General features: G+C 37.5%; 1 protein-coding gene across 1 annotated transcript in view; it reads left to right on the forward strand.

The window, feature by feature from the left end:
• The first annotated feature begins 543 nt into the window (after window positions 1–543).
• ptprsa (protein tyrosine phosphatase receptor type Sa) overlaps window positions 544–27,832 on the forward strand; it is a 150,151-nt gene continuing 122,862 nt past the window's right edge. The window contains exons 1-2 of the mRNA XM_073843433.1: window positions 544–606; window positions 7,230–7,398. Coding sequence (XP_073699534.1) covers window positions 544–606; window positions 7,230–7,398 — 232 coding nt within the window. The remainder of the gene's footprint in view (window positions 607–7,229; window positions 7,399–27,832) is intronic.

Below are 27,832 nucleotides of genomic sequence, written 5' to 3' on the forward strand. Positions count from 1 at the left end.
TTGATGCAGTGTTGAAAAGGGCCAGTTGCCTGATGCAAATGATCGCCCACAGGGTCATGCATAGCACGCAATGCTGGTATCTTTTAATGCTGCTTGTATTGTGTGCAGATGTAGGAGTTGAATGAATTTGTCTTTGATGGTCTTGCAATATTATTCCGGTTTCTAACAGGGAGTGCAGGAATGCTGCACTGTTAAAAAAGAGCTTTAACCAGCTGCTTGACCTCTCACCTTTGATCCCTCCTGCAGATCTTCAGTTGTCTGATGAGGTACTTTTTTTGGGTGGCCAGGGAGGGATTTGTTGGGCATTGGTCGGGGCGTTTCTGATTCAACACAGCGTCAGCGCTGAGCCTCTGAGAACACTGCGTGTCCTTCATGAGGTCGAACTCCAACAATAACCTAGTGTTTCGATGCCTGTTTATGAGTGGTACTTTCATATGCGGACAGCGTAGTCTCTGTTTCCTCAGCGGCTCGTTCAGGGACACATCAGAATATCTAGCTGCCCAAGTTGAGGCTAACAACCCCCCTACCCCATTTCTACCGAGTATGTGGGGTCACCTCACCTTCGACCCCCGCTGCCATTCTACAATCCCTCCCTTGTGCAGCCGAGTAAGCGAGATTACGCATGACTGTGGTAGAGCTCCCGGGACTCTATTTGCCTTTCCTCCTTGCAGCTTTTATAATGGCCGTAAAAAGTGGCCAGTTGTTATTCTCGAGCTGGGATGGCGGGAGGTGACAGACAGGAGACACAAACCCAAACCTGGCCATCTGTTTTCTGTCTTCAACACGTCTCCCGTTCTCTCGATTCAGCAGGCAGAGGGGAGGGAACCGCATCTACTCAGCCCAGTCGTGAACCCGGGGACACTTACCTCACTCGCGCACATTCGCGTCTGCATCAGTGCTTTCTCCCGAGGCTCCAGTCGCGGTCAGAATGTGATTATACACTCCTGCACCCACTCACCACAGCGCTGTCATGTAATTACAGTGTTGAGGAGTCAACGTGCTTGAGCAAAATGGTTTTATTATGGTGAGTAAAGGGGCGAAAAAATCTGAATTCCCCATTTGTTGCCACAGCCACCATTAGCGTGCTGCTCCACGCAAATTCGGTGCAGGCCCTGTCGAGTGGAGCATGTATAAACAAGGTGACGAATTGACCCCGGGGTTGTTAATTAGCACAATGAAGTTATTTCAGTTAATGGTACTGGGGGGTGGGGGGGTGCTAGCGTCCTTGAGGAAAGAGCTCTTAATCTGAACAGCTCCACTTGTGTAGTTCAGGTGCCATTTGTGCAAACACAAACCAAGAACTGCCTCTCAGCATTATGCTAGTCTGGTGTATTTACATTCAGCAAAACTACCTGTCTTGTTCCGTTTGGCGCCCAAATACCAGGATGCATTGTATCCTTGTGGCTTGCATTCATGTTGCGATTCAGTGCTTCCTACCATGAGAGGAGGATGTTGTCTGCAGTGTAGAGCACTAACATCCTGCCTGCGGCAGTGTGGTTACACCTAGCCTAAATGGATGCGCAGTGCTGGAATGCTAATGCAGCCCATCCACCCCGCCTCGGGCTGTGCCGCCAATAACAGTGAGTGGCAGCGTAATTGTCCACCTTTGAAAGGAACCACATCATCCTCCGGAGCAGCTGCCGAATCATAGGTTGCCAGCCTCCCAAATAACGATTTATTTACCTTGATTTGAATGATTCCATACTGCAATGCCGTAGCAACTATGCCAAGCTGCTATTTACCCAGCTAAGAAAAGTATTCCAATTTCCGAGGGGCACCTGCGCTTAATGTAATTTTATTCCTCGCTGGGGTCCGGAATATAAATGGGCGCCGATATTTCCGCCTCTAGGGTGGCCCTTGAAAAGCTCTTAGTTGGGTCTTAAAGGGCAGGAATCACATGTAGATGGCTTGGCGAGAATCCAGAACCTAACGTCATTCTTCTTTCAAGGACTAATGCAGATCGCAGCCAGGACGGATTTGTAATTAAATTGGCTTTTCTGAAAGGTACAGTCGGGCATGTCAAAGACTCAATGACCTGTCTTTTAGACAATATGTCCTATGCTGAAAATGTCCTACTGCTTAACATGGTTTTCCTTTCCATTTTAGTGCACAATCAGGAAACTTGAGGGCGATGCCAATAGACCAACCAGCACTTTTGCAAACATTTAAGACCAGGAAATGGCATCACGGGTGTTGTACAAATGTCCGCTTCAAGCCCTAACAAGGAGGCTAAAGACCACAGCCTCTAGAATCAGGAGTGAGGTTTACCTGCACAGCACTTACCAGCTGGCCTCAATTACACATGGCATTAGCAATCCCAAGATCATGGGTTCAATTCCCAAGGAATTCAAATTGTATTTCCAAGTTTGGGTTAGGTTTAGAGTTGACATGTTAGCAGTTGAAACAGTTTGGGGTGGAATGCACTTTGGTTTAAGCATGTTAGTTCATCCAACCATTAAACATGATTTGTTATTGCTATTGCTAGTCGGTTGCAGGTTGTTTTTTGGGAAAGAGTACTTTCTCATTATAGAGTATTTTATTGGCCAAAAATGTGCATAGGACTGTCAGTCTTAAATGTGAATATCTTCCAAATGTTATTTTATCCATGTGTAGGAGTATGTTAACACAAAATGTTAGCCTCAAAGCTAACAGATATGAACTGAAAGCCACAAAGCTTTGTGAGTGTTGGTTTGACTGCATTGCAGCACGTCTGTTCCTCTCACAGAAGTGAAAGGACTCTTGGATTTATCTCCCTCAAAGCGCAAAGGTCAAACGTGCCACCTGGTTTTCTCAGAATGACATATCAGCGTGAAGCAGCGCTCGCTTTGTTCCGACGCACGCGCTCTCACATGCGCTCCCTCCGTTCTGGTTGTACTCAAGTCTCAGAATTATGTAACGGCTGTTTGGAGAGGATATAGGAGAAAGACGTTTTCTTGGCAAAGCCCTCTGCCTGCTTCTCTTGCCTGCCACTGTTCTGCATCTTAAGTGGAGACAGAGCGACTTCTGCGTGTGTTATTTTTCATCAAACATTTCATCTCGGCTCCACGGCACATCTGCAGCGCAGGGAAAAGCCATAGATCATCTCGCTGCCATTGTAAACAAACACAAAGGCAGGAGGCTTTGGTCACAGAAGATGTCGCTGTCTTCTCCCTGTGTCTCTCTGGATAGCAGCCATAACGGCAATGGCAGTTGTGTGCCTTGAAATGAGAGGCAATCACCTGATAATGCCATGATTGTTATGCATCTGTGTGGAGCATTAGAGCGAGAGGATAGAACTGGTGAAACATATTTCCATAATGCTCCCACAAATGCATGCAAATGCATATGATTACTCAACATTGGCAGTGTACGGCAAGGCTTTAGGATGAATCTCAGTAAATCTGTCAAGAACATGGCCTATTTATTCTTGTCACAAGTCAGATTTCACCCTAAAATCAGAAGACATACGTAAGAAATAGATAAGACATCTGTCGTAGTATTTGTTGCTCTGCATTTTAAATACGTTATATATTTTAATCACATTTGTATTATTCATGAAAATTAAGCTATACTAGTGACTCTTTAGGGCGGAAAGTATCATTAACTGCTTCCTGTGAGGTAAGAAGTACCATCAGATCAGTATTGTTTTTGTGTCACAATTATGGAACATCACTGGTGCTTTGAACTTTCCAAATGCTTATTATTAGATTTAACCATTTTTGTTTTCGTAAACTACTTTTAAACGATACTTAGGTTCACCATTGACTTTAAATGTCAGCTGTACTGTCAGAACCGAAGTGGAAATGGTAGTTGAATTGTAAAAGCACCTCTGGCTGATTTTGCCGTAGGGACGAACGCTGGCCTCTCTCTGTGCACTATTCAAATTGGCAGCTTGGACAGCAAAGAAAGACAAACACAAACTCAAGCCACCTGGACTACACAGTCTCTGGCACTGACATGAAAGCCAGATGTTTGTGTGTGCGCGTGTGCGTGTGCGTGTGTGTGTGTGTGTGTGTGTGTGTGTGTGCTCAAGCTCGCTCACTTTACGGCTGCGGACAGACACATAAGTGTGTGACCGCAGGAGGAGTGTGTGTCCTTGATAATTGGACTGAATCAAGAGCCATTCACAAGGGCCTCCATTGCCTGTAGCATACGGATGGAGCGGTGCCATTACAAGGGGCTCTTTAAGGAATATTACATTCGCTCGTAAATAGAAATGGCCGCGGCATTGTTTTATGAGACCCCTCTGAGGTCTTTTGTCTTGAATCTGGTTTTAAACCGTCAGGTTTTTAGTGTGCGTATAATCAGACGGCCCATTTTATTAGCGCAAAATCAGGACCCTTCCTTTCTACACATGCGTAAGGACACTTCACAGTGTGTATCACTTCTTTAGCTAATGTAGAAGTGAAACTAGCATTTCTTATCTTAGCATATCTTGAGTCAGAGGTGACTAAAGAGGTTACGAGAGCGTGGCAGACAAGTTGTAGCTCGGTGTATTCGCGATCACGCCCGATTGCGCACTTATCAGCAGTTTGATCTCTATATTGAGGAACGCTCTCTGGGGCGCTTAATTGGGAGTTTTAATTGGACGTTCGCCATGGTTTCTTCCCTTACACAGACTCACTGGGGACTCCGATCTGGCTTCCTCCTCTGATTATCCAGCTTTAAAAAAATCACACACACACTATCGTCCTCCCAGTTGTTATGCAGCTGCATCTGTTTCTTTTCGAAGCATCTGCACGGTGGTTTCTTCGTCTGCTAGATTTTTACACTCTTGTGTCAAAAAATCAGGATGAGCTGCTCCATGTACGCACATAACTCAGTGCTAACTGTCTTCGCTTCTCAGCAATACGGATTTCATAATCATCAGTCACATTAATGCGAGCGCATTAAATGCAGCATGCACGGTTTGTACTTGGTCATTCCAAATCGTTCATTTAGAAATATATTCATGCGCTGGAATGCAGTTGCGTCTTTCACATGCTAGCCGCATTTTAACATGCCTATTATTCCTGCAACCGCAGGGCATGTATCTTTTTGTGTACCCTAGTTTGAAATGCCAGATCTTTCAATCTTTCACTCTCCCTTCTGCCTGTCGTCGTATCTCTCAGTTTCAGTGCCGAATCCGACATGTTAGCATTAATAATGCATGGAAACGTGCAGGATTAGGAAGCCAGCCAGTCATGAGCGCAGCCCTGATTGCATCTGACTGCTGGTGCTCTCCATTAAAACGAAAACACACAGTCGTACGGCATATCGCCATTGGCTGGAGGTAGCAAGAAAGATAGAAGATAGAACTGAAGATAAAAGACTTGGGCACGCATAAATGCACGTCTCAAGAGCCGCTCGACTGACTGTCAGTGGTTGCAATGCTGGTATCCACAGGCACTGCGTATCCTTGGCTCATAATGATTTGGTTAAATAAAGCCTGGATGCTTTGGAGTTTGGAGGTGTGGGGTTTCGCACCAAAACTGTTTGTATGTACGACATGATTTTGCATCAGCATCCAATGCATGCAACACATCGTTAAGAATGGCATGCAAGCCATAATGGCATGGTGTAAACGTTTGCTACCAGTCTCTGTGCATGTAGTGTTGCTCCCCAACAAGTCCATAACATTCGGCTTTCCGTACAGCTCAATTATTCATACACACAGGTCCTTGTGCATATTGCATGACGGTGCAGTTGAAATGCACCTATTTTCCCAGCCTTTGAAGGCTAGGGAACATGAATTGAGGGCATTCAAATAAAAAATAAATAAAAAAACGCCTACATTCTGGTGTAAGTGCGGTTCATAAACTTTTGCACCAAATGCTAACAAATGTGACCGTGTCATTTCACACAAAGCATGACACAAGTTGGCTCCTTTTGATGAATGCAACACGGTTGCATTTGTTATTAAGGTTGTTTTGGGGATCCATAAGTATCCATCGTTTAGTTTTAGCACCTTTGCGTTCCAGACATGGTGAACGGGAGCTGCATTTGGAATCTGATTCGGACAGCCAGCATCGTAAATCAGAGCGAACATATTCCTCCTCTTCGTCTGGGCATGCCGTGCCCGCTTTGGCCCTCTGGATGCGGCGCTCCAAAGCCGAATCCCTCGACTGACTTTTTCAATTGTTTATGTGGGGCGGAATTTCAAGTGTCGCCATGCAGGTTGACAGGAAACCCCAAGCTGACAAGCCAGCTGTCACTAGGTCCTCACTTGCGCATTATGACTTCCAGGCTCTCTGGAAATGTAACACGCCACACTAGAGGAGCACAAATAGCGGTGTAGACTGACACGGCGTGTGTGAATGTGATGGCCGTGTGACACAATAGACTTATTATGAAAGTTTGAAGTGTTTCACGTGCCCTCTGGGGGGGAGAACAAGAGTGTACTGTTGCAGTGCATTATGTCAGCACCCGCAATCATAAATCTGGGCTTCTTGGTGACATTTGACTGTTTTCGGTGTTGATGAACGGTCACTTCATAGCCTTGTAGTGGTTTGGTTTTTTATTTCTAATTTATTTAGACAAAATATTATAAACTTTTAATATCAGCCATTTGTCAGTCCATTTAAGAGTTCCTCAGCTTCCACCGTTGGTCCTCCACCAGATCCCCAGGGCACAAATTTAAAAAGTGCCAGCTTGGGCTGCGACTTGTTTAAACACCCTTACTGAGTCACACAGGCCTGGAGGTTCGTCTCCAGACGCCTCAGTCACTCTTTACAGAGTCTCAGCGCTTCATGTCAACATCTCTTTCATTCTCGACGTGAGCGAGCGCTTCCGAAAGCAACTACACGTGTTAGTGCGTCTCTTGCCATCTTGCCATCTGATGTTTTTGCCATCTTTAATTAAATGGTGTACAAGCACGTTCGCCGGGTTTCCGCCCCGCATGTGTGAGAAACACAGCAACCCACGAGCCGACTCCCAAGGCAGAAAGCGGTGACGGGGGGATTAATCGCAATTTGGCTAAAACAAAGAGACGCCGTCTGAAATATTGATGAGTGTCTTGGTAATTACAAGATGGGCGGATAAGTAAATAATGACGAGATCCAGCGATAAAGCCTGACTAATTATGAGTTGTGTGAAACTGTAATTGGGAGTCTGAGGGAATCTGAACAGGCTCAGACTGAGCGTTCTGGTAAAGCGAATGTGTGAATGTGCTTGATGGTTGACTGGTGAAACAAAGCTAACATTTTCGTGTTTATCTTGTCTGTCAGCGAGCATCATTACTCATTAGGATTCTCCTGTTTTTTCTCCTCCAGAGTGCCAAACGTCCAGCGTGCCGACACTTCGTCTCCAGCCTGTGGGGCCGCGGCTCTCCAGCCAGGTCAGAGGTCATCTGCGACATGATGCCAGCCGGCCACCTGCCCATCCTGCTCTCCCTGAGCGCCCTGCTGCTGTCTCCGCTGCTCACCGGCTCCTTAGCCTTATGTAAGACCAAACTACGATGAAACTTGAGTTTAAGAGTGTGTCAAAAGTCTAGAATAGACACAGTTTTTTTCTAGAATGAAGAGAAAATGCCGTGCAAATGTTAAGACTTCAGGTTTTAGTCATTGAGGGCGGCCATTTTGGCTTAGCGTCATTGTATTACCATTGCAGGCCCAATTTTGGCTGATTCAGTGGCCATTTTGAGTCAACACTGGCGTATTAAGATTGCAGGCCCAATAATGGCCAAATTTGTCATATTACTTTTGCAGGCCCAATATTAGCTGATGAATTGGTTGAGGGTGGCCATTTTTGGGTCGACATTGATGTATTCCCATTGCACACCCAATATCAGCTGATTCAGCTGGTTGAGGGCGGTCATTTTGGTTCGACATTGACATATTACTTTGGCTGGCCCAATATTAGCTGTTTCAGTGGTTGAGGGTGGTCATTTTGGTTCAACATCGATGTATTCCCATTGTAGACCCAAATTAGGCTGATCCAGTGGTTGAGGGCTGCCGTTTTGGGTCAGCTTTAACATATTACCATTGCTAGCCCAGTATTGGCTGCCAATAGTATTACAATAGCAGAACCAATATTTGCCAATTCAGGGCGTCCATTTTGGGTCAACATTTACATATTACAATTGCAAACCCAGTAACCCCCAATGGTTGAAGGTGGCAAATTTGGGTCAACATTAACTTAATACCATTGCCTCGAAAATAATGGCTGATTTATTGGTTGAGGGTGGCCATTTTTGGTCGACATAGACGTATTACATTTGCAAACAAAATATTGGCCAATTAAGTGATTGAAAACACATCCAATACTGGCTAATTGAGTGGTTGACGGGTCTGTATCATTGTCCTGGATTCTCGTAACTATTACATAACTATTAAACAGTGGGACTATTTTTACGAGCAGTTGTAAGAAGTCTGTAATTCTTTTTTACAAATATTTGTATTAGTTTTGATGCTTTTAGTGATGTCAATTTTAATTAACTGTTATTGGTTTTATCTATTAGAGTATTTACTTGATTATATCGGTCAATAGAACCCAAAACTAAGCTAATTATACAATTATACTTGTTTAAAGTTAATCAGCTAGTCATCCAGGCAAACCACCGACTAGTAGTTTGAAAGTCTGAGGTTTTGCACATCCACAGTTGTTAAGGCAGTTTCATAACCTTAAAAAACAAAACTCTGTGGTTTTAAGGATCTCCCTGTACACGTAGAGATGTGAAGCGAGAGATCACTGTTTATCGGATTATTTCGTCTCTCTTTTCCACGTGTATATCTCTTCATCAGATGGATCGGGCCTGCGCTGTCTTTTAATTTCCAAGGCTCGAAGTCAGGATTTGTTCTGCACCATTTCTCCCCCAAGATGGGTTTAGAGACGCATTAGGGAAACAAAACAAAGAGTCAAGTGAAGTAAAGAGGGGAGAGTGTGAGCGCGGGATGAAAGCGGAGGTAAAGCCTCCCCCTGCTGCTTTCAAGCCTAAAATAGGTGTAATTCAAGCACTGCCCGAGAGATAACGTGAGAATGGGCCGCTGTCAGATACGCCACGTCTTTGTGTGCCCAACATTGTTCAGTTTCTCCTGTGTGTTGGTTTTGTAAGGAGCTAATGTACATTTGATGCAATAAGGGTGAGCAAAACTATTACTAGTCATGGGTTGCTTGAACATCTACTATGTGGTTCACATTTGCAAAGGGATGTTTATTTCAAATGCTTTCAAAAATGTAATGTAATTTCAAAAAACGTTTTAAAACGCAAAAATGCTTTCAGTCTTTGTAATTACACATTTCAGAAAGCAACAAAACACAAAATAGAGCTAGAAGCAATTGTGTTGTTTCTCAGATTTTTTTAAAAAGAAGAGTTTGTTGTTTAGGAAATTCAGCTGTTTTTCATGTTTGCGTAAATTTTGTTTCTGGCATTTTGTTTAAAACTATTTTCACAATTAAGCCTAAACCTAAGCTTTACTTAACAGTAGTGATAGTTTGCGATTGCTGACTAATTCACTAGCCTTCCAATAACCTGCTAGTCGGTTAAGAAATTTGGCCATTTATTTTGTTCATATACTTGCATCCAAAATTTTACTATTTTTGTGTTCATGTACTTGCGTAAAATAAGGTTCTAGCCTTTTGTTTACAACTAATTTCAAGATTAGGACTAAACTTAAACTTTACTTAACAGTAGTGATGGTTCACGATGGTCGACTAATTCATTAGCCTTCCAATAACCTGCTAGTTAATTAAGAAATTTGGCCTTGCGTAAAAAAATGTTTCTAGCCTTTTGTTTACGACTAATTTCAAGATTAAGACTAAACTTAAACTTTACTTAACAGTGGTGATAGTTTACAATGGTCGACTAGTTCACTAGCGTTCCAATAACCTGCTAGTTGATTAAGAAATTTGGCCTTGCGTAAAAAATTGTTTCTAGCCTTTTGTTTACGACTAATTTCAAGATTAAGACTAAACGTAAACTTTACTTAACAGTAGTGATGGTTCACGATGGTCGACTAATTCATTAGTCTTCCAATAACCTGCTAGTTAATTAAGAAATTTGGCCTTGCTTAAGAAAAAAAAATTCTAGCCTTTTGTTTACGACTAATTTCAAGATTAAGACTAAACTTAAACTTTACTTAACAGTGGTGATAGTTTACAATGGTCGACTAGTTCACTAGCGTTCCAATAACCTGCTAGTTGATTAAGAAATTTGGCCTTGCGTAAAAAATTGTTTCTAGCCTTTTGTTTACGACTAATTTCAAGATTAAGACTAAACGTAAACTTTACTTAACAGTAGTGATGGTTCACGATGGTCGACTAATTCATTAGTCTTCCAGTAACCTGCTAGTTGATTAAGAAATTTGGCCTTGCTTAAAAAAAAATTTCTAGCCTTTTTTTATGACTAATTTCAAGATTAAGACTAAACTTAAACTTTACTTAACAGTGGTGATAGTTTACAATGGTCGACTAGTTCACTAGCGTTCCAATAACCTGCTAGTCGATTAAGAAATTTGGCCTTGTGTAAAAAAATGTTCCTAGCCTTTTGTTTAAGATTAAGACTAAACTTAAGCTTTACTCTTGGAACTATGGATTCATCTGTGCTTTTTTTTATTAAAAACAAGTTAAAATGAATCGATTAAGAAATATTTGAGTTCACATTGAGATCTTTGACAAATCTGAGCACGTTTTGAGACGCTGTCGAGATCTCTTCAGGAACTTCTGAGTAAAATCTCAACCAGAGACTTTAGCCTCCATTTGTTTTCTGTTTATGCTCAGTGTAGTCTAGGACAAACAATTGAGACGTTAACGAGATCACATTTGTGTTTTTTTGTTTTATTATGCGCCATCTACGACTGTAGGATATATAATTTCTCACCATCAATCCGTCTCTGTTTTTGTACCGCGACGCCCTCAGAATTGCTCTGCGTGTCTGTGTTTGTGTCTTCTGTGTGATTCAGATGTTTACTAGGCAGTGCACATCGTCCCAGAGCTCTAATCACTCCATCCCCCCTCAAACCCCTGGCCACCGAAACCCTCCTCACGGCGCCATCTGATTGGCTGCGATGCCGTCCGCCGTACTCTCACAGGCACTGATCACTAATTACTGTCTCGTCAGGTTGTCGTACAGCTCAGCCAGCTGAACGGGGGACATTTTGTTGTTGTTCTTGGGTTATTTTCAGTGTTGGAGAAGCTTTGAAACTAATTTGGGAAGCTTTATTGTGAATTAAAAGATTTTCTGTTACTGTTTTGGAGAAAGAATTAGCATTTAGGATTAAAAGTTAGCAGTTGGTGACAGTTGCACTTCAAGTTATAAATTAAAATAACTGATTCAATAAAATAAAATAAATGAAGTTACATGTAAAATTAAGCTTTTGAGAGTTCAGAAACAGTCAAGCTACTTTTTTGGGAAAACCGTTAGCACTAGCACTTAGCGACAGTTGAACATTCACTATTAGACCTCTTAATGCTTCACGCTAAAGTTTAGAAACAGCCAATCTACTTTTTCTTGCGAAAGCAGTTAGCACTAGCACTTAGTGACAGTTGAACATAAAATTAGACCTCATAATGCTTTAAACGAGAGTTTAGAAACATTCAAGCTACTTTTTAAGGAAAACCACTTATCGACAGTTGCACTTAAAATTAGACATTAAAAAGTAGCTTTTTTAACAAATTTGTTTAAATTAACAGTTTTAACTATTCACTGTTAGACCTCATAATGCTTTAAACGAGAGTTTAGAAACAGTCAAGCTACTTTTTAAGGAAAACCATTAGCGCTAGCACTTAGCGACAGTTGCACTTAAAATTAGACATTAAAAAGTAGCTTTTTTAACAAATTAGTTTAAGTTAACAGTTTTAACTATTCACTATTAGACCTCATAATACTTTAAACGAAAGTTTAGAAACAGTCAAGCTACTTTTTCGCGAATGCAGTTAGCACTAGCACTTAGCGAAATTTGAACTTAAAATTAGACATTTAGTCTTTTTTATGGATTCATTTAAATGAACACTTTTAGCTATTCATTATTAGACTGCATAATAGAAACAACCAAGCTACTTTTTCTTGCGAAAGCAGTTAGCACTAGCACTTAGTGACAGTTGAACATAAAATTAGACCTCATAATGCTTTAAACGAGAGTTTAGAAACATTCAAGCTACTTTTTAAGGAAAACCACTTATCGACAGTTGCACTTAAAATTAGACATTAAAAAGTAGCTTTTTTAACAAATTTGTTTAAATTAACAGTTTTAACTATTCACTGTTAGACCTCATAATGCTTTAAACGAGAGTTTAGAAACAGTCAAGCTACTTTTTAAGGAAAACCATTAGCGCTAGCACTTAGCGACAGTTGCACTTAAAATTAGACATTAAAAAGTAGCTTTTTTAACAAATTTGTTTAAATTAACAGTTTTAACTATTCACTGTTAGACCTCATAATGCTTTAAACGAGAGTTTAGAAACAGTCAAGCTACTTTTTAAGGAAAACCATTAGCGCTAGCACTTAGCGACAGTTGCACTTAAAATTAGACATTAAAAAGTAGCTTTTTTAACAAATTAGTTTAAGTTAACAGTTTTAACTATTCACTATTAGACCTCATAATGCTTTAAACAAGAGTTTAGAAACATTCAAGCTACTTTTTAAGGAAAACCATTAGCGTTAGCAGTTAGCGACAGTTGCACTTAAAATTAGACATTAAAAAGTATTTTTTTTAACAAATTTGTTTAAGTTAACAGTTTTAACTATTCAGTATTATACCTCATAATGCTTTAAACGAGAGTTTAGAAACATTCAAGCTACTTTTTAAGGAAAACCATTAGCGCTAGCACTTAGCGACAGTTGCACTTAAAATTAGACATTAAAAAGTAGCTTTTTTTAACAAATTAGTTTAAGTTAACAGTTTTAACTATTCACTATTAGACCTCATAATACTTTAAACGAAAGTTTAGAAACAGTCAAGCTACTTTTTCGCGAATGCAGTTAGCACTAGCACTTAGCGACATTTGAACTTAAAATTAGACATAAATAGTCTTTTTTATGGATTCATTTAAATGAACACTTTTAGCTATTCATTATTAGACTGCATAATAGAAACAACCAAGCTACTTTTTTTGCGAAAGCAGTTAGCATTAGCACTTAGCGACAGTTGCACTTAAAATTAGACATTAAAAAGTAGCTTTTTTAACAGATTTAAGTTAACAGTTTTAACTATTCACTATTAGACCTCATAATGCATTGTACAAGAGTTTAGAAATAGTCAAGCTACTTTTTTGCAGAAACCATTAGAACTAGCACTTAATGACAGTTGAACTTAAAATTAGAAATAAAAAGTTGCTTTTTTTAACAAATTTGTTTAGATTAACAGTTTTAGCTATTCACTATTAGACCTCTTAATGCTTAATGTTAAAGTTGAAAAATAACCAATCTACTTGTTCTTGCGAAAGCAGTTAGCATTAGCACTTAGCGACAGTTGCACTTAAAATTAGACATTTAAAAAGTAGCTTTTTTAACAAATTTGTTTAAGTTAACAGTTTTAACTATTCACTATTAGACCTCATAATGCCTTGAACTATAGTTAAGAAACAGCCAAGCTACTTTTTTGGGAAAACCGTTAGCGCTAGCACTTAGCGACAGTTGAACATAAAATTAGACATTAAAAAGTAGCTTTTTTTTTTTTATTAGTTTAAGTTAACAGTTTTAACTATTCACTATTAGACCTCATAATATTTTAAACGAGAGTTTAGAAACAGTCAAGCTACTTTTTCGCGAATGCAGTTAGCACTAGCACTTAGCGACATTTGAACTTAAAATTTAACATTAAAAAGTAGCTTTTTTAACAAATTTGTTTAAGTTAACAGTTTTAACTATTCACTATTAGACCGCATAATGCTTTGTACAAGAGTTTAGAAACAGTCAAGCTACTTTTTTGCGTAGGCAGTTAGCACTAGCATTTAGCGACAGTTGCACTTAAAATTAGACATAAATAGTCTTTTTTATGGATTCATTTAAATGAACACTTTTAGCTATTCATTATTAGACTGCATAATGCCTTGAACTATAGTTAAGAAACAGCCAAGGTACTTTTTAAGGAAAACCATTAGCGTTAGCACTTAGCGACAGTTGAACTTAAAATTAGACATAAAAAGTAGCTTTTTTAACAAATTCGTTTAAGTTAACGGTTTTAACTATTCACTATTAGACTTCTTAATGCTTTGTATGAGAGTTTAGAAACAGTCAAGCTACTTTTAGAAGAAGTTAACACTTAAATGTTAAAAGTTAGCACTAACACTTAGCGACAGTTAAACTTAAAGCTACAAACATTTCTGAAAGAACATTTCTTGACTGAATGCAATTTTAAGATTTGTACAACAATTGCGACAGCTAGCATGGCACTAAAGCTACATGTGCGTTATAAAGTAGCAGGTTTTCATGCTAAACTGCTACTAATTGGAAAATGTGGCTTGTTTCTAGTCAGGCTAGTAGCCTCACATAGATGAATCAATTATCACATTTGTTTTTCTTTGAATATCTCGTTTTCATCAGAAATGTGAGGAAAACACAATTGAAAAATACAATTGTGATTGTAAATTGGGTTGCGATCTGTTTCGTATTGACAATAAATGGTTTTCGCTCTTACAAACACCTGTTTAAAGGCTCCGTTCGGCCCACACACGCCATCCAGGTGGATTTATGGTCGTTGTCGTACAGCTGCACCGCACACGGGCTTTACTTAGACACACACACTCACACAAATCGAGTGGATGTCACCTCTGCGAGAGGTTGCCAACTGCATGATGTCATCCTCACCGCCTCCCTCTCGCTCGCTCATGCTCTCATAAATCAACATGTGGAGGAGACGTTTTTAATCAAAAAGAAAAAAGGCCTGTGAATAAATCTGGCCTGTGGTAATAAAGCTGGGGGCTTGTTTGTGTGTGTGCGCAGAAAGTCCAGCGGTTTTACATTTACACGATTAGCTTTTGAGTGCAGTCACACACACACAGAGTCTCCATCCTCACTGTAAGACTTGCTGGCATCAGATGAATGCATACTAGCATTAAATCTATAAGTTAGCTTCAAAATATGCCTCATAACCCTCTGGTCATGTTCAGTTCCCGGACAAAAATGACCGGACTCCAAACAACTGCTTATAAATCTTTCATTATTCTATATTATCAACAAATATTGGACTAAATTTTTTTGTCAACTTGTATTTTTTCATTTAGGACTGGTTTGCATCTGATTAATCGTAGGCCTCATTTATCCGAAAGTAGGCACCTCATTTTTTGAGTGAAAATATAGTTTTTTATAAATAATTTTCACAATATGAAACAAAAAATTATAAAAATTTGCACAGTTTCTCACACTAGTGTGCTTTAATGATTAATCAGGAAGTTTGCTTTTAAATGCTTTTATTTTGTACAAAATTGCAAAAAGTCACACTTGTGGTGTTCCCGGTCAAAAATGACCGGACTCCAAACAATTACTTATAAATCACTCATTATGCTATATTATCACCAGATATTGGATTCAATATTTTTGTCTACTTGTTTTCTTTCATTTAGGACTGGTTTTGTGTTTCTATTTGCATCTGATTAATCGTAGGCCTCATTTATCCGAAAGTAGGCACCTCATTTTTTGAGTGAAAATATAGTTTTTTATAAATAATTTTCACAATGTGAGAGAAAAAAATATAAAAATTTGCACTGCTTATTACACTAATGTGCTTTGATGTTTAATCAGGAAGTTTGCTTTCAAATGCTTTTATTTTGTACAAAATTGCAAAAAGTCACCCTTGTGGTGTTGCCGGTCAAAAATGACCGGACTCCAAACAAATGCTTATAAATCTCTCATTATGCTAGATTATCACCAAATATTGGATTCAATCTATTTGTTAACTTGTATTTTTTCATTTAGGACTGGTTTTGTGTTTTTATTTGCATCTGATTAATCGTAGGCCTCATTTATCCGAAAGTAGGTACCTCATTTTTTGAATGAAAACGTAGTTTTTTATTAATAATTTGCACAATATGAGAGAAAAAATATAAACATTTGTAGTGTTAATCACACTAGTGTGCTTTAATGTTTAATCAGGATGTTTGCTTTTAAATGCTTTTATTTTGTACAAAATTGCAAAAAGTTACACTTGTGGTGTTCCCGGGTCAAAAATGACCAGACTCCAAACAAATGCTTATAAATGTGTCATTATGCTATATTATCACCAAATATTGGATTCAATCTTTTTGTCAACTTGTTTGCTTTCATTTAGGACTGATTTTGTGTTTCTATTTGCATCTGATTAATCATAGGCCTCATTTATCTGAAAGTAGGTACCTCATTTTTTATGAATAATTTTCACAATATGAGAGAAAAAAATATAAAAATATGCACTGTTTATCACACTAGTGTGCTTTAATGTTTAATCAGGAAGTTTGCTTTCAAATGCTTTTATTTTGTACAAAATTGCAAAAAGTCAAATACTGGATTACATTCTTTTGTCAACTTGTTTTCTTTCAATTAGGACTGGTTTTGCGTTTTTATTTGCATCTGATTAATCGTAAGCCTCATTTATCTGAAAGTAGGCACCTCATTTTTTGATTAAAAAAAAAAGCAGGGAACAGCATAAGTGTTACTTTGTGCCCCTTTTCAGAAGATAAAAGCATTGCAAAATAAAGGTCCGTTTTTTTGTGATCTTTCCCATTCACTTTCAATGGCTGGTCGAAACACAAAACCAGTCCTAAATGAAAGAAAACAAGTTGACAACAAGATTTAATCCAATATTTGGTGTTAATATAGCAAAATGAGAGATTTATAAGCAATTGTTTGGAGAATACTGGGAATACCACAAGTGTGACTTTCTGCAATTTTGTACAAAATAAAAGCGTTTAAAAGCAAACTTCCTGATTAAACATTAAAGCACACTAGTGTGAGAAACAGTGCAAATTTTTATGATTTTTTGTTTAATATTGTGAAAATTCTTTTTTTTCTCACTCAAAAACGAGGTGCCTACTTTCGGATAAATGAGGCCTATGATTACTCAGATGCAAATAGAAACATAAAACCAGTCCTAAGTGAAAGAAAACAAGTTTGAATCCAATATTTGGTGATAATATAGCAAAATTAGAGACTTATAAGCAATTGTTTGGAGACCGGGAACACCACAAGTGTGGCTAGGTAAAATAAAACCCACAATACAAATTTTGAGAAGTACTTATGCAATAACGTTTACTCGTATTTTTAAACACAACCAGACAAGAATATTACATAAATATAAGCCTTTTGACCAAAAATATTTGTTCTATTACTTTTGTATGTCTTACTCTTTAATTCATATCCTTTACTTTGGGATGAGGCGTCAAATGAGGGTCCGTTTTCCCACAAGCCTTTGCATAAGCTCTAAAAACAGTTCATTTAGCTTGGGTGTGCCTCTGTCTAACCACAAAACACCCAATCTGAACCTCTCTAACCCCCTAAAAAACCTCCAGACACCCTGTCCAGCGCCGTGCTGACCGGACCAAAATATCCCGTGTCGAAACTGCACACCACAATCTGCACAATGCTGCGGTTCCACGTAGTTCCATAAAAATCACTTTGTGTTTCTGCAGCCTCTGCTTATTATTGCTCAATAACACAGGTCTGTGTTATTCTTCCATTTTGAGTGTTTATGTTCGGCCCTTGCGCTTACAATGATTTCCAGTGGCCGTCGCTATATCAGGAACATTGCCAACGGTGCTCGCCGCGTTGTGATTTTTTTTCGGGAAGCGGCGTGCCGTAGCGTTTAGCAATCTCCTTAAGTGTCCGCGTGCCGCCCGCGCCCTTGCCAGCTCCTCTCCGCTTTGATTGAGTCGGGCAGAAAGTGACGCGAGCGATTTCAATAATTTATTTTCCCTTTGAAGCTTCCAAGTGAGAGATTTCAGGCCCCTGAGGGAAAGAAGCCCCCCCTTTCGTCTTGTCTCTTTAAAGTTATCAGCTAAAAGGCCCGAATGTCCCTCATTACCTGCTTCGTACAGGGCTGAGGTTTAACCTCCCTGACGCAGCTCGATTGCCTGAGTAAATCTCTGATGCTCAGATGCTCCAAGCTCGGGGCGGCATCCGTCTGTGGACCACACTGAGGCTTTTTTTGGATGCTTGTTAAAATACTATTTCACCAGAAAAGAAATTCCCTCAACTTCATGTCGTTGAGCGCCAAAAGAGACGTTTCGAGAAATGTTCATGCTGCTTATTTTCCAAGAATTGCTATTAAAGCATGGTAAGGTCTAGAATTGACAAAAAAAGCACACGAAAACTTGTCTGTATAATTTCTGTAATATATTCCAAGTTCTTTGTATGTTAAAATTATCAAAGTTTTACAGCATATAACTTGCAAAAGTACAAATTAAATTTCAGATTATTGGCGGGAACAACTTTAGTTTCTTCTTGTTTCTCACGCTGATCCTATTTTACAACTTTAGGAGACTTAGAATAACGTGTGCAAGTCATATATGTGTTCCAAACCCATTTTCTTTCGTAGAGCAACAAAAAAGACGTTTTGAGAAATGTTCATGCTGCTCTTTTCCAAGAATTGCGACTAGAGCATGGTAAGGTCTAGAATCAACAAAAAAGAAGCACAAAAAAACTTGTCTGTATGATTTATGCAATATATTCCAATTTGTATGCAAATTGTTTTACGTCAAATAACTTGCATGTCAAGTTTGAATCTGCAAAAGTACAAATTATATTTCAGATTATTGAGGGAAACAACTTCGGTTTCTTCTTGTTTCTCATGCAAATCTATTGTACAACTTTAGGAGACTTAGAATAAAATGCGCAAGTCATATATGTTGTTCCAAACCCATTTACTTTCGTAGAGCAACAAAAAAGACGCTTTGAGAAATGTTCATGCTGCTCTTTTCCAAGAATTGTGACTAGAGCATGGTAAGGTCTAGAATCGACAAAAAAGAAGCACAAAAAAACTTGTCTGTATGATTTATGCAATATATTCCAATTTGTTTTACGGCAAATAACTTGCATGTCAAGTTTGAATCTGCAAAAGTACAAATTATATTTCAGATTATTGAGGGAAACAACTTCAGTTTATTCTTGTTTCTCATGCAAATCTATTGTACAACTTTAGGAGACTTAGAATAAAATGTGCAAGTCATATATGTTGTTCCAAACCCATTTACTTTTGTAGAGCAACAAAAAAAAGACACTTTGAGAAATGTTCATGCTGCTTTTTTCCAAGAATTGTGACTAGAGCATGGTAAGGTCTAGAATCGACAAAAAAGCAAAAGAAAACGTCGGAAACAACTTCAGTTTCTTCTTGTTTCTCATGCAAATCTATTGTACATCTTTAGGAGACTTAGAATAAAATGTGCAAGTCATATATGTTGTTCCAAACCCATTTACTTTTGTAGAGCAACAAAAAAGACGCTTTGAGAAATGTTCATGCAGCTCTTTTCCAAGAATTGTGACTAGAGCATGGTAAGGTCTAGAATCAACAAAAAAGAAGCACAAAAAAAACTTGTCTGTATGATTTATGCAATATATTCCAATTTGTATGCAAATTGTTTTACGGCAAACAACTTGCATGTCAAGTTTGAATCTGCAAAAGTACAAATTATATTTCAGATTATTGAGGGAAACAACTTCGGTTTCTTCTTGTTTCTCATGCAAATCTATTGTACAACTTTAGGAGACTTAGAATAAAATGCGCAAGTCATATATGTTGTTCCAAACCCATTTACTTTTGTAGAGCAACAAAAAAAGACGCTTTGAGAAATGTTCATGCTGCTTTTTTCCAAGAATTGTGACTAGAGCATGGTAAGGTCTAGAATCAACAAAAAATAAGCTCAAGAAAACGTGTCTGTATGATTTATGCAATATATTCCAATTTGTATGCAAATTGTTTCACGGCAAATAACTTGCATGTCAAGTTTGAATCTGCAAAAGTACAAATTAAATTTCAGATTATTGGCGGGAACAACTTTAGTTTCTTCTTGTTTCTCACGCTGATCCTATTTTACAACTTTAGGAGACTTAGAATAACGTGTGCAAGTCATATATGTGTTCCAAACCCATTTTCTTTCGTAGAGCAACAAAAAAGACGTTTTGAGAAATGTTCATGCTGCTCTTTTCCAAGAATTGCGACTAGAGCATGGTAAGGTCTAGAATCGACAAAAAAGCAAAAGAAAACATTGGAAACAACTTCAGTTTATTCTTGTTTCTCATGCAAATCTATTGTACAACTTTAGGAGACTTAGAATAAAATGCGCAAGTCATATATGTTGTTCCAAACCCATTTACTTTTGTAGAGCAACAAAAAAGACGCTTTGAGAAATGTTCATGCAGCTCTTTTCCAAGAATTGTGACTAGAGCATGGTAAGGTCTAGAATCAACAAAAAAGAAGCACAAAAAAACTTGTCTGTATGATTTATGCAATATATTCCAATTTGTATGCAAATTGTTTTACGGCAAATAACTTGCATGTCAAGTTTGAATCTGCAAAAGTACAAATTATATTTCAGATTATTGAGGGAAACAACTTCGGTTTCTTCTTGTTTCTCATGCAAATCTATTGTACAACTTTAGGAGACTTAGAATAAAATGCGCAAGTCATATATGTTGTTCCAAACCCATTTACTTTTGTAGAGCAACAAAAAAGACGCTTTGAGAAATGTTCATGCTGCTCTTTTCCAAGAATTGTGACTAGAGCATGGTAAGGTCTAGTATCGACAAAGAAGTACAAGAAAACTTGTCTGTATGATTTGTTATATATCCCAAGTTCTTTGTGTGCAAATTGTTAAAAGTTTTACAGCAAATAATTTGCATGTCAAGTTTGAATTTGCAAAAGTACTAATTATATTTCAGATTATTGACGAATTATTGATCTTGTTTCTCATGCAAATCTATTATTCTACAACTTTAGGAGGCTTAGAATAAAGTGTGCAAATCTATCGTAAAACTTAAAGAGACTTGAAATATAGTGTTCAAACCCATAAGATGTTTTACTTTCAAAGAGCAACAAAAAAGACATTTTGACAAATGCTCATGCTGCTCCTTTGAAGAATTGTGACTAGGGCATGTCAAGGTCAAGAATCGTCAGAAAGGCACCAGAAAAATTGTCCTTATGACTCATGCCAAGACTTTGCATACAAAATATGTAGAAATTTAAGTTATTAGCTTTATTATAGCAAATCACACTGCAATTATAAACATTGGTGCTTGGAGTTTCTTCCATGTCAAGATTAAATGTGCAAAAGTACAAATTATATTTCAGATTTATGAATGATACAACTTTTTTCTTTTGTAAAGCAGCAAATTAGACATTTTGACACACGTTCATGCTGCTCTTTTCTAATAATTGTGACTAGGGCATGTCAAGGTCAAGAAACGACAAAAGAGCACCAGAAAACTTACAATTTATGTAATGTATTCCAAGTCCAACATTTGTGAAGCCAATAACATAATAATTAAAAATGTTGGTGCTCTAATTTTCTTGAATGTCAAGTTTGAATGTCAAAATTTTATTTCAGATTTATGAAGGAAGAGACTTCACTTTCTTTCGCTTCAGGAGACTTGGAGGTCTCCAATATAGTGCACAAATCTTTTACAACCTTATGTTGTTCCACACCCATAAGAAAAAGTTATATATATATTTTTCTTTCATAGAGCAACAAAAGAGACATTTCAACAAATGTTCATGCTGCTCTTTTCCAAGAATTGCGACTAGGGCAAGCCAACAAAGCAAGAATCAACAAAAAGAAATCAGAAAAGTTGAGCATAAACGCAAAAATGTTATTAGCTTTATTAAAGTGAAAACTGCTGGTGCTTCAAATTGCTTGCATGTCAAGAATGTGCAAAAGTACAAATTATATTTCAGATTTATGAATGATAGGACTTTTTTTCGTAGACCAACAAAAGAGATGTTTTGAAAAATGTTCATGCTGCTCCTTTCCAAGAATTGTGATTAGAGCATGTCAAGCTCAAGAAACAATAAAAAAGCATGAAAAAACCTGATCTAATCTGTCTATCTAATCTATCACAAATCTATCGTACGACTTCAGGAGACTTGGAATATAACGCACAATATCGTTTTTCAAACCCACAAGACTGTTTGCTTTCGTAGAGCAACAAAAGAGACGTTTCGACATATGTTCATGCTGTTCCTTTACAAGAATTGTGACTAGGACAAGTCAAGGTCAAGCATCGACAAAAACGCATCAGAAAAGTTGTCCGTAGGGCTCATGCAACCTATTACAAGTCTTTGCATGCAATATGTGTATATTTCAAAGCATTGGCGCTTTAAGGTGGATGTAAATGGTGCAGATTTCTGCCATTTTGACAAATGTTTGAGCTGTTTTTTCCACATATGCTCAAGAAACAACAAAAAAGCACCATAAAAATAGTCCATATGGCTTATGTGATTTATTCCAAGTATTTGCGTGCAAAATATGTCCAGATTTGCGAGGTTATTGACTTTTTTTAAAGCAAAAAACATTGTAATTGCTCCAGAATAAACACTAAATTTGAGGATTTCTGGCATTTATCTCGTTAAGTGTGGTAAAAGCCATCATTATGACTTGTGAGATGTATTTCAAGTCTTTACTTGGAAAAGCAGGCCAAACCTGCTGTTTTCATTAATAAATAAAAAAAATGTTGAAATTAAATATGCAAAAGTAAGAATGAGATTTCAGATTTACTACATAAAGGACCTAATTTTCTGCCTGTTGTTCACTCAAATCTGTCGTACAACTTTGTGAGACTTGTAATATGATGCACGAGTTGTACGTACATTTTTCAAGCTCAAATTTCATTGTATGGAAAAGAGCAGCTTGCACACTCATCAAAGTATCTTCTTTTATGTTCTACAGAAGAAGTAACTCACGTGTTCGGAAAGACACAAGGTCAAGAATCGACAAAAGCAAATCGGAAAAGTTGTCTGTATGGCTCATGCAACATATATCAAGTCTTTGCATGCAATATGTGTATATTTAAAAACTTTGGCACTTCAAGTTGGATGCAAATGGTGCAGATTTCCGTCATTTTGACAAATGTTTTTTCCACATATGCTCAAGAAACAACAAAAAAGCACCATAAAAATAGTCCATATGACTTGTTTTATTCCAAGTATTTGCTTGCAAATAACAAATAACATTGCAAATAACATTGTAAGCAAATAACATTGTAATTGCTCCAGAATAGAGGCTAAATGTGAAGATTTCTTGAATTTTCTTTTTCTTTGAGCAAATAATGTTGAAATTAAATATGCAAAAGTACGACTGAGATTTCAGATTTACTACATAAAGGACCTAATTTTCTGACTGTTGTTCACTCAAATCTGTCGTATAACTTTGTGAGACTTGTAATATGATGCACAAGTTGTACGTACATTTTTCAAGCTCGAATTTCATTGCATGGAAAAGAGCAGCTTGCACACTCATCAAAGTATCTTCTTTTATGTTCTTCAGAAGAAAGTACGTCAGATGTGTTCGGAAAGACAAATGGTTGTGTAAATAACCATTTTCATCTCTTTAAAGCTCTCTAGTAGTTAATTTGACCAGCAGATGGCGCCTCGCAGGAAGGCGTCACCTCCACCTGCTGTATATAGAGACACACACACTTTTTCCCCGGGCAGGCCAGATTAATCATGAAGCAGATTAGCAGGCTCGGATTTACTGAATGTCAAAAATGATTATTGCATGTCACCTTCGTGATCCTTCGAGTCCCATCAGCCCTTGCGTCGATAGATTAAAAAGGCACTTTCGATTTTTTCTTTTTTTTGACTCCACTATCAATTTGATCACAAACCCGGAAGGAGTAAACGGTTAACGGACGGCCAAGCTGCCTTTGATTGCATGTGTTACATGTGCCGAAGAGAATATTTGATGATTTTGTTTGTGTATTTGATCTAGTGACGCTCGTTTTAGTTTGTTTATTGTTCTCATTTGCATAATTGATGTCACGGCTACAATTAAAAGCGGTCAGCCGTTGAATTCAAGCCTGACTGACATAATGATGTTGTTTTCTCAGCTTGCGGCATGTTTCATCCGTAGTGAGATGTTTATTCACCGTTCACCATGCCGTTTGGGATTTAGTGTAAATCCAGCTTGGATTGTTTCCCTTCGCATCCGTCTTTTACAGCTTTATCAGGATCTGATCTTTGTAAATGACTCTAAACGCTCTTCTGAGTCCACTCCCAGGACTTTACCCCCGGAGCGATCGCAGGTGTCCGTTTTTACGAGGCCTGTCAACAAGTACCAATCGCCCGAGGACGCTGCAAATCACATTAGATTGTTGCAATTTCCTCCTCTTTGCCTCAGTGGCCCGGCCGTTGCAAAATTGGCCTTATTGTTGAACTTAATTTTCTAAAGCCTCTCGGTAGACTTTGACTTGCTCCCCCCGCACCTGCTAAACATTTCCTTATCCACAAACACGCCGCTCTTCGGGGTCAGCTTGGAGCATCATAATCAGTGGTAATTGTAGTAATATGACAGGAGGATTGTGGGAAGAGAACCAGCACAGTGGGGCAAATCAAGTGACTTCCTGTTGTTGATAGTTTGCGCACTATCATTGAGAAGCTTTAAGAGCCTTTACGTTCATTATCTTTGTCCTAAAAATCAGCACAGAGGCTTCAAAATTGAAATGAGCCGATCATTTAAAATCATTGTTATTATTTCATTTTTATTTATACCTAGAATATTCTTTTTATTTTTATATTATTATTATTATTACTTAAAATTTATGTTTAGTTTTAGAAAAACGGAGGACTAGAGATGAGATTTCGTTTTTTGTTGTTGTTGTTGATAGGCCAGTATTAATAATTATTTTTATTTTACATTTTCATTTCTATTTTTTTTTTTTTTAAGGAGAAAAGCCTGAAAAGCCAAAGTCTCCATTTCTATCCACTTAATTCTTGTTTTTGTGTAGGAGAAATATTTGAGATGTTTGAGAGATTTTAATGAATTGCAATTAAATGTAATTAATTTTATTTATTTATTTATTTATTGTTTTTTTTACTTGCCAGTTAAATATCCTCATTAGAAATGTTATTTAGACATAATATTTATTTATTTATTTATTTATTTATTTATTTTTTTATTTATTTTTTTATTCATTCATTCTGAGTTAAGTTAATGATAATGGAGACTTTTAATTATAATGCGTTTTGTTTTTTTGTACGTTTTTTGTCTACAAGAAATAATTGAGGTGTTATTTAGACTTTTATATTTATATTTATATTTATACAAAAAAAAGTCCTGGTAAGTTAAAGATAATAGACCTTCAAAAATAATTATATATATTTATATATATTTTTTGTTTGTTTTTGTGAATAAGAAATAATAAAGAAATAAATAAAGAAGATATTTATTTATTTATTTTTAATTCTGCTAAGTGAATGACAATGGAGACTTTTAATTATGATATTTAGTTTTTTGTAACTTTTTTTAATTGTTATTTATACTTGATTTTTAATGTTTGTTTATTTGTTTATTTATTTATATTTAATTCTGGTAAGTAAATGATAATAGAGACTATTATATTTTATAGAAATTATAAAATCTTTTTTTTTTACTCTTTATTTTTATTTTTTTATTTTTTTGCCTGTAAGAAATAATTGAGATTTTATTTAGACTGTTTATTTATTCATGCATGCAGGCTTTTGAAGATTTTTTTCTTTTGCTGATTCATTTATTTATGTGTATATATATGTTTGTATATATATATATATTTTTTTTTTTTTGTGTGTATACAATTAAATAATTTAGATGTTATTTAAACTTGCGTTTGATTTATGTATGTATTTATTTATTTATTTATTTATTTATTTTTAAGTCTGAAAGATCATCATACCACAGACACCGGTGTGTTTTGGCCAAACGCGGTTGTCCTGCTCTGCCGTATGAGATCTAAGCGACCCGCTAAGCGCTAACGATGACCTCACGAAAACATCTGCATGAAAACCACACATGACCTTTACCGCCATCTGTTTAGAAATCTCTTCTGAGTCGATTTAGTTGCTCACAGATGCTCCACGACCGTATTTCAGAGTTATGATTTGCATTACCCCATATAACTAGATATATATTTCATTTTTTCTGTCCTTTTATCGTTCCTCCACACAGTGGCCTGTGTGTTTCCATAGCAATGGCCCGCTCTGAAGTCAGATCTGTTGACTGATAGGCGTGTTGGTTTCTTGTGGCTGGAGACAGAGAGAAAAAGTCCAATTGGGAGGATGAAGCACGGTCGGACGAAGCCCGCTGAGACCATATGAGAACCAGTTGAGCACACGGCCACAAATCTCTGTGTTCAAGCAGCCGAAGCTAAACCTGAGACACGGTGCTTTTCCTCTCGCCTCTGTCCAACACTCAGGACTTTCTCTTCTGGTTTGTCGTTACAAACGTACACCAGTTAAAGGGATAGTTCCCCAAAAACCAACATTTGCTGTTTATTTAACCATCCTCAGGCCAACCATCCATTGGTGATTTGTATAATGCAAGTCAATGGCTACCAGCACTTTAAGAGTCAAAGTACATGCAGGAAACATAAAAATAATCCCTGTGGCTACCAGCAATATATCAAGGTCTTATGAAGCGAAACGATCAGTTTGTTCAAGAAACTCTACTTTATTCACAACATTATTACCTGGAATCCAGAGCTTCAGGCAAATGGTTCAGTTTGTGAACGAATCATTCTTTTGAACCTCTTCTTTTTCATGTTTGAACTCTTTGAATCAGTTCACCAAATCAGACTGAATCTTCTGAATCAGTTAGCAACTCGAGCAGTACAAATCTACAAGATACTCAATCAAAACTTACTTTCAGATGCCCGACAGTCACCCTCGGGCCATCCAAGATGACTTTTTGCTTCAGTAGAACAGTAAAGAAGATTTACTTGGACCTTGGTGATTCATATAATGCAAGTCAATGGCTACCGGTACTTTAAGTGTCAAAAAAGCACATGCAGGCAACAAAAATAATCCCAGTGGTTCCTAACAGTGTATCGAGGTCTAACGAAGAGAAACGATCAGTTTGTGCAAGAAACTGATCATTATTTACCACATTATTACCTGGAATCCAGAGCGTCAGGTAAGTGGTTTAGTTTGTAAATTAATCACAAAACTAGGGAATCAACCCAGTTCATTGAATCAAACTGTCCGTTTGTTGTTGCAAACACATATCAGTTAAAGAAACGAACATTTGCTGTTAATTTAACCACCCTCAGGCCTTCCAAGATGACTTTTTGCTTCAGTAGAACAGTAAAAAAGATTTACTTGGTCCTTGGTGATTCATATAATGCACGTCAATGGCTACCAGTACTTTTTAGTCAAAAAAAAAAAATAATCCCAGTGGCTCCTGACAATATATTGAGGTCTTATGAAGCAAAACGATCAGTTTGTGCAAGAAACTGATCATTATTCACCATAATATTACCTGGAATCCAGAACTTCTGGCAAATGGTTCAGTTTGTAAATGAATTATTGTTTTGAACCGATTCTCTTTAGTGAACTGTGTGAATCAGTTCACCAAATCAGACTAAATCGTTTGTTTGCGGCTTGAGCAACACAGATCTACAAGTTACTCAATCAAAACACACTTTCAGATGCCTGACAGTCACTCAGACTCAAAATCTGATTCAGTGATGAATGAACTGATTCAGTGCTTCAGCTGAGTCGCTGAACGTTCGATCGAATATATTGAGGTCTTATGAAGCAAAACAATCAGTTTGTGCAAAAACTGAACTTTATTTACAACATTATCTGTAATCCAGAGCCTCAGGCAAACGGTCCAAATTTATGTCTGATTCAAGAATGAATCATGAATCTTTTGAACCGATTCTTTTTAGTGAATCTGAATCTCAACTGAATCGCTGAACTGAGGAAAAGGTTTGACTCAGTCCGAAGACCGATGAGCCACTTGTGCACTTGCATGAACCGAGAACTTGAATGAAGTGGCCAAATAA

The sequence above is a fragment of the Garra rufa genome, chromosome 7, assembly GCF_049309525.1.
Source record: "Garra rufa chromosome 7, GarRuf1.0, whole genome shotgun sequence".
In the NCBI taxonomy this organism is placed as follows: Eukaryota; Metazoa; Chordata; class Actinopteri; order Cypriniformes; family Cyprinidae; genus Garra; species Garra rufa.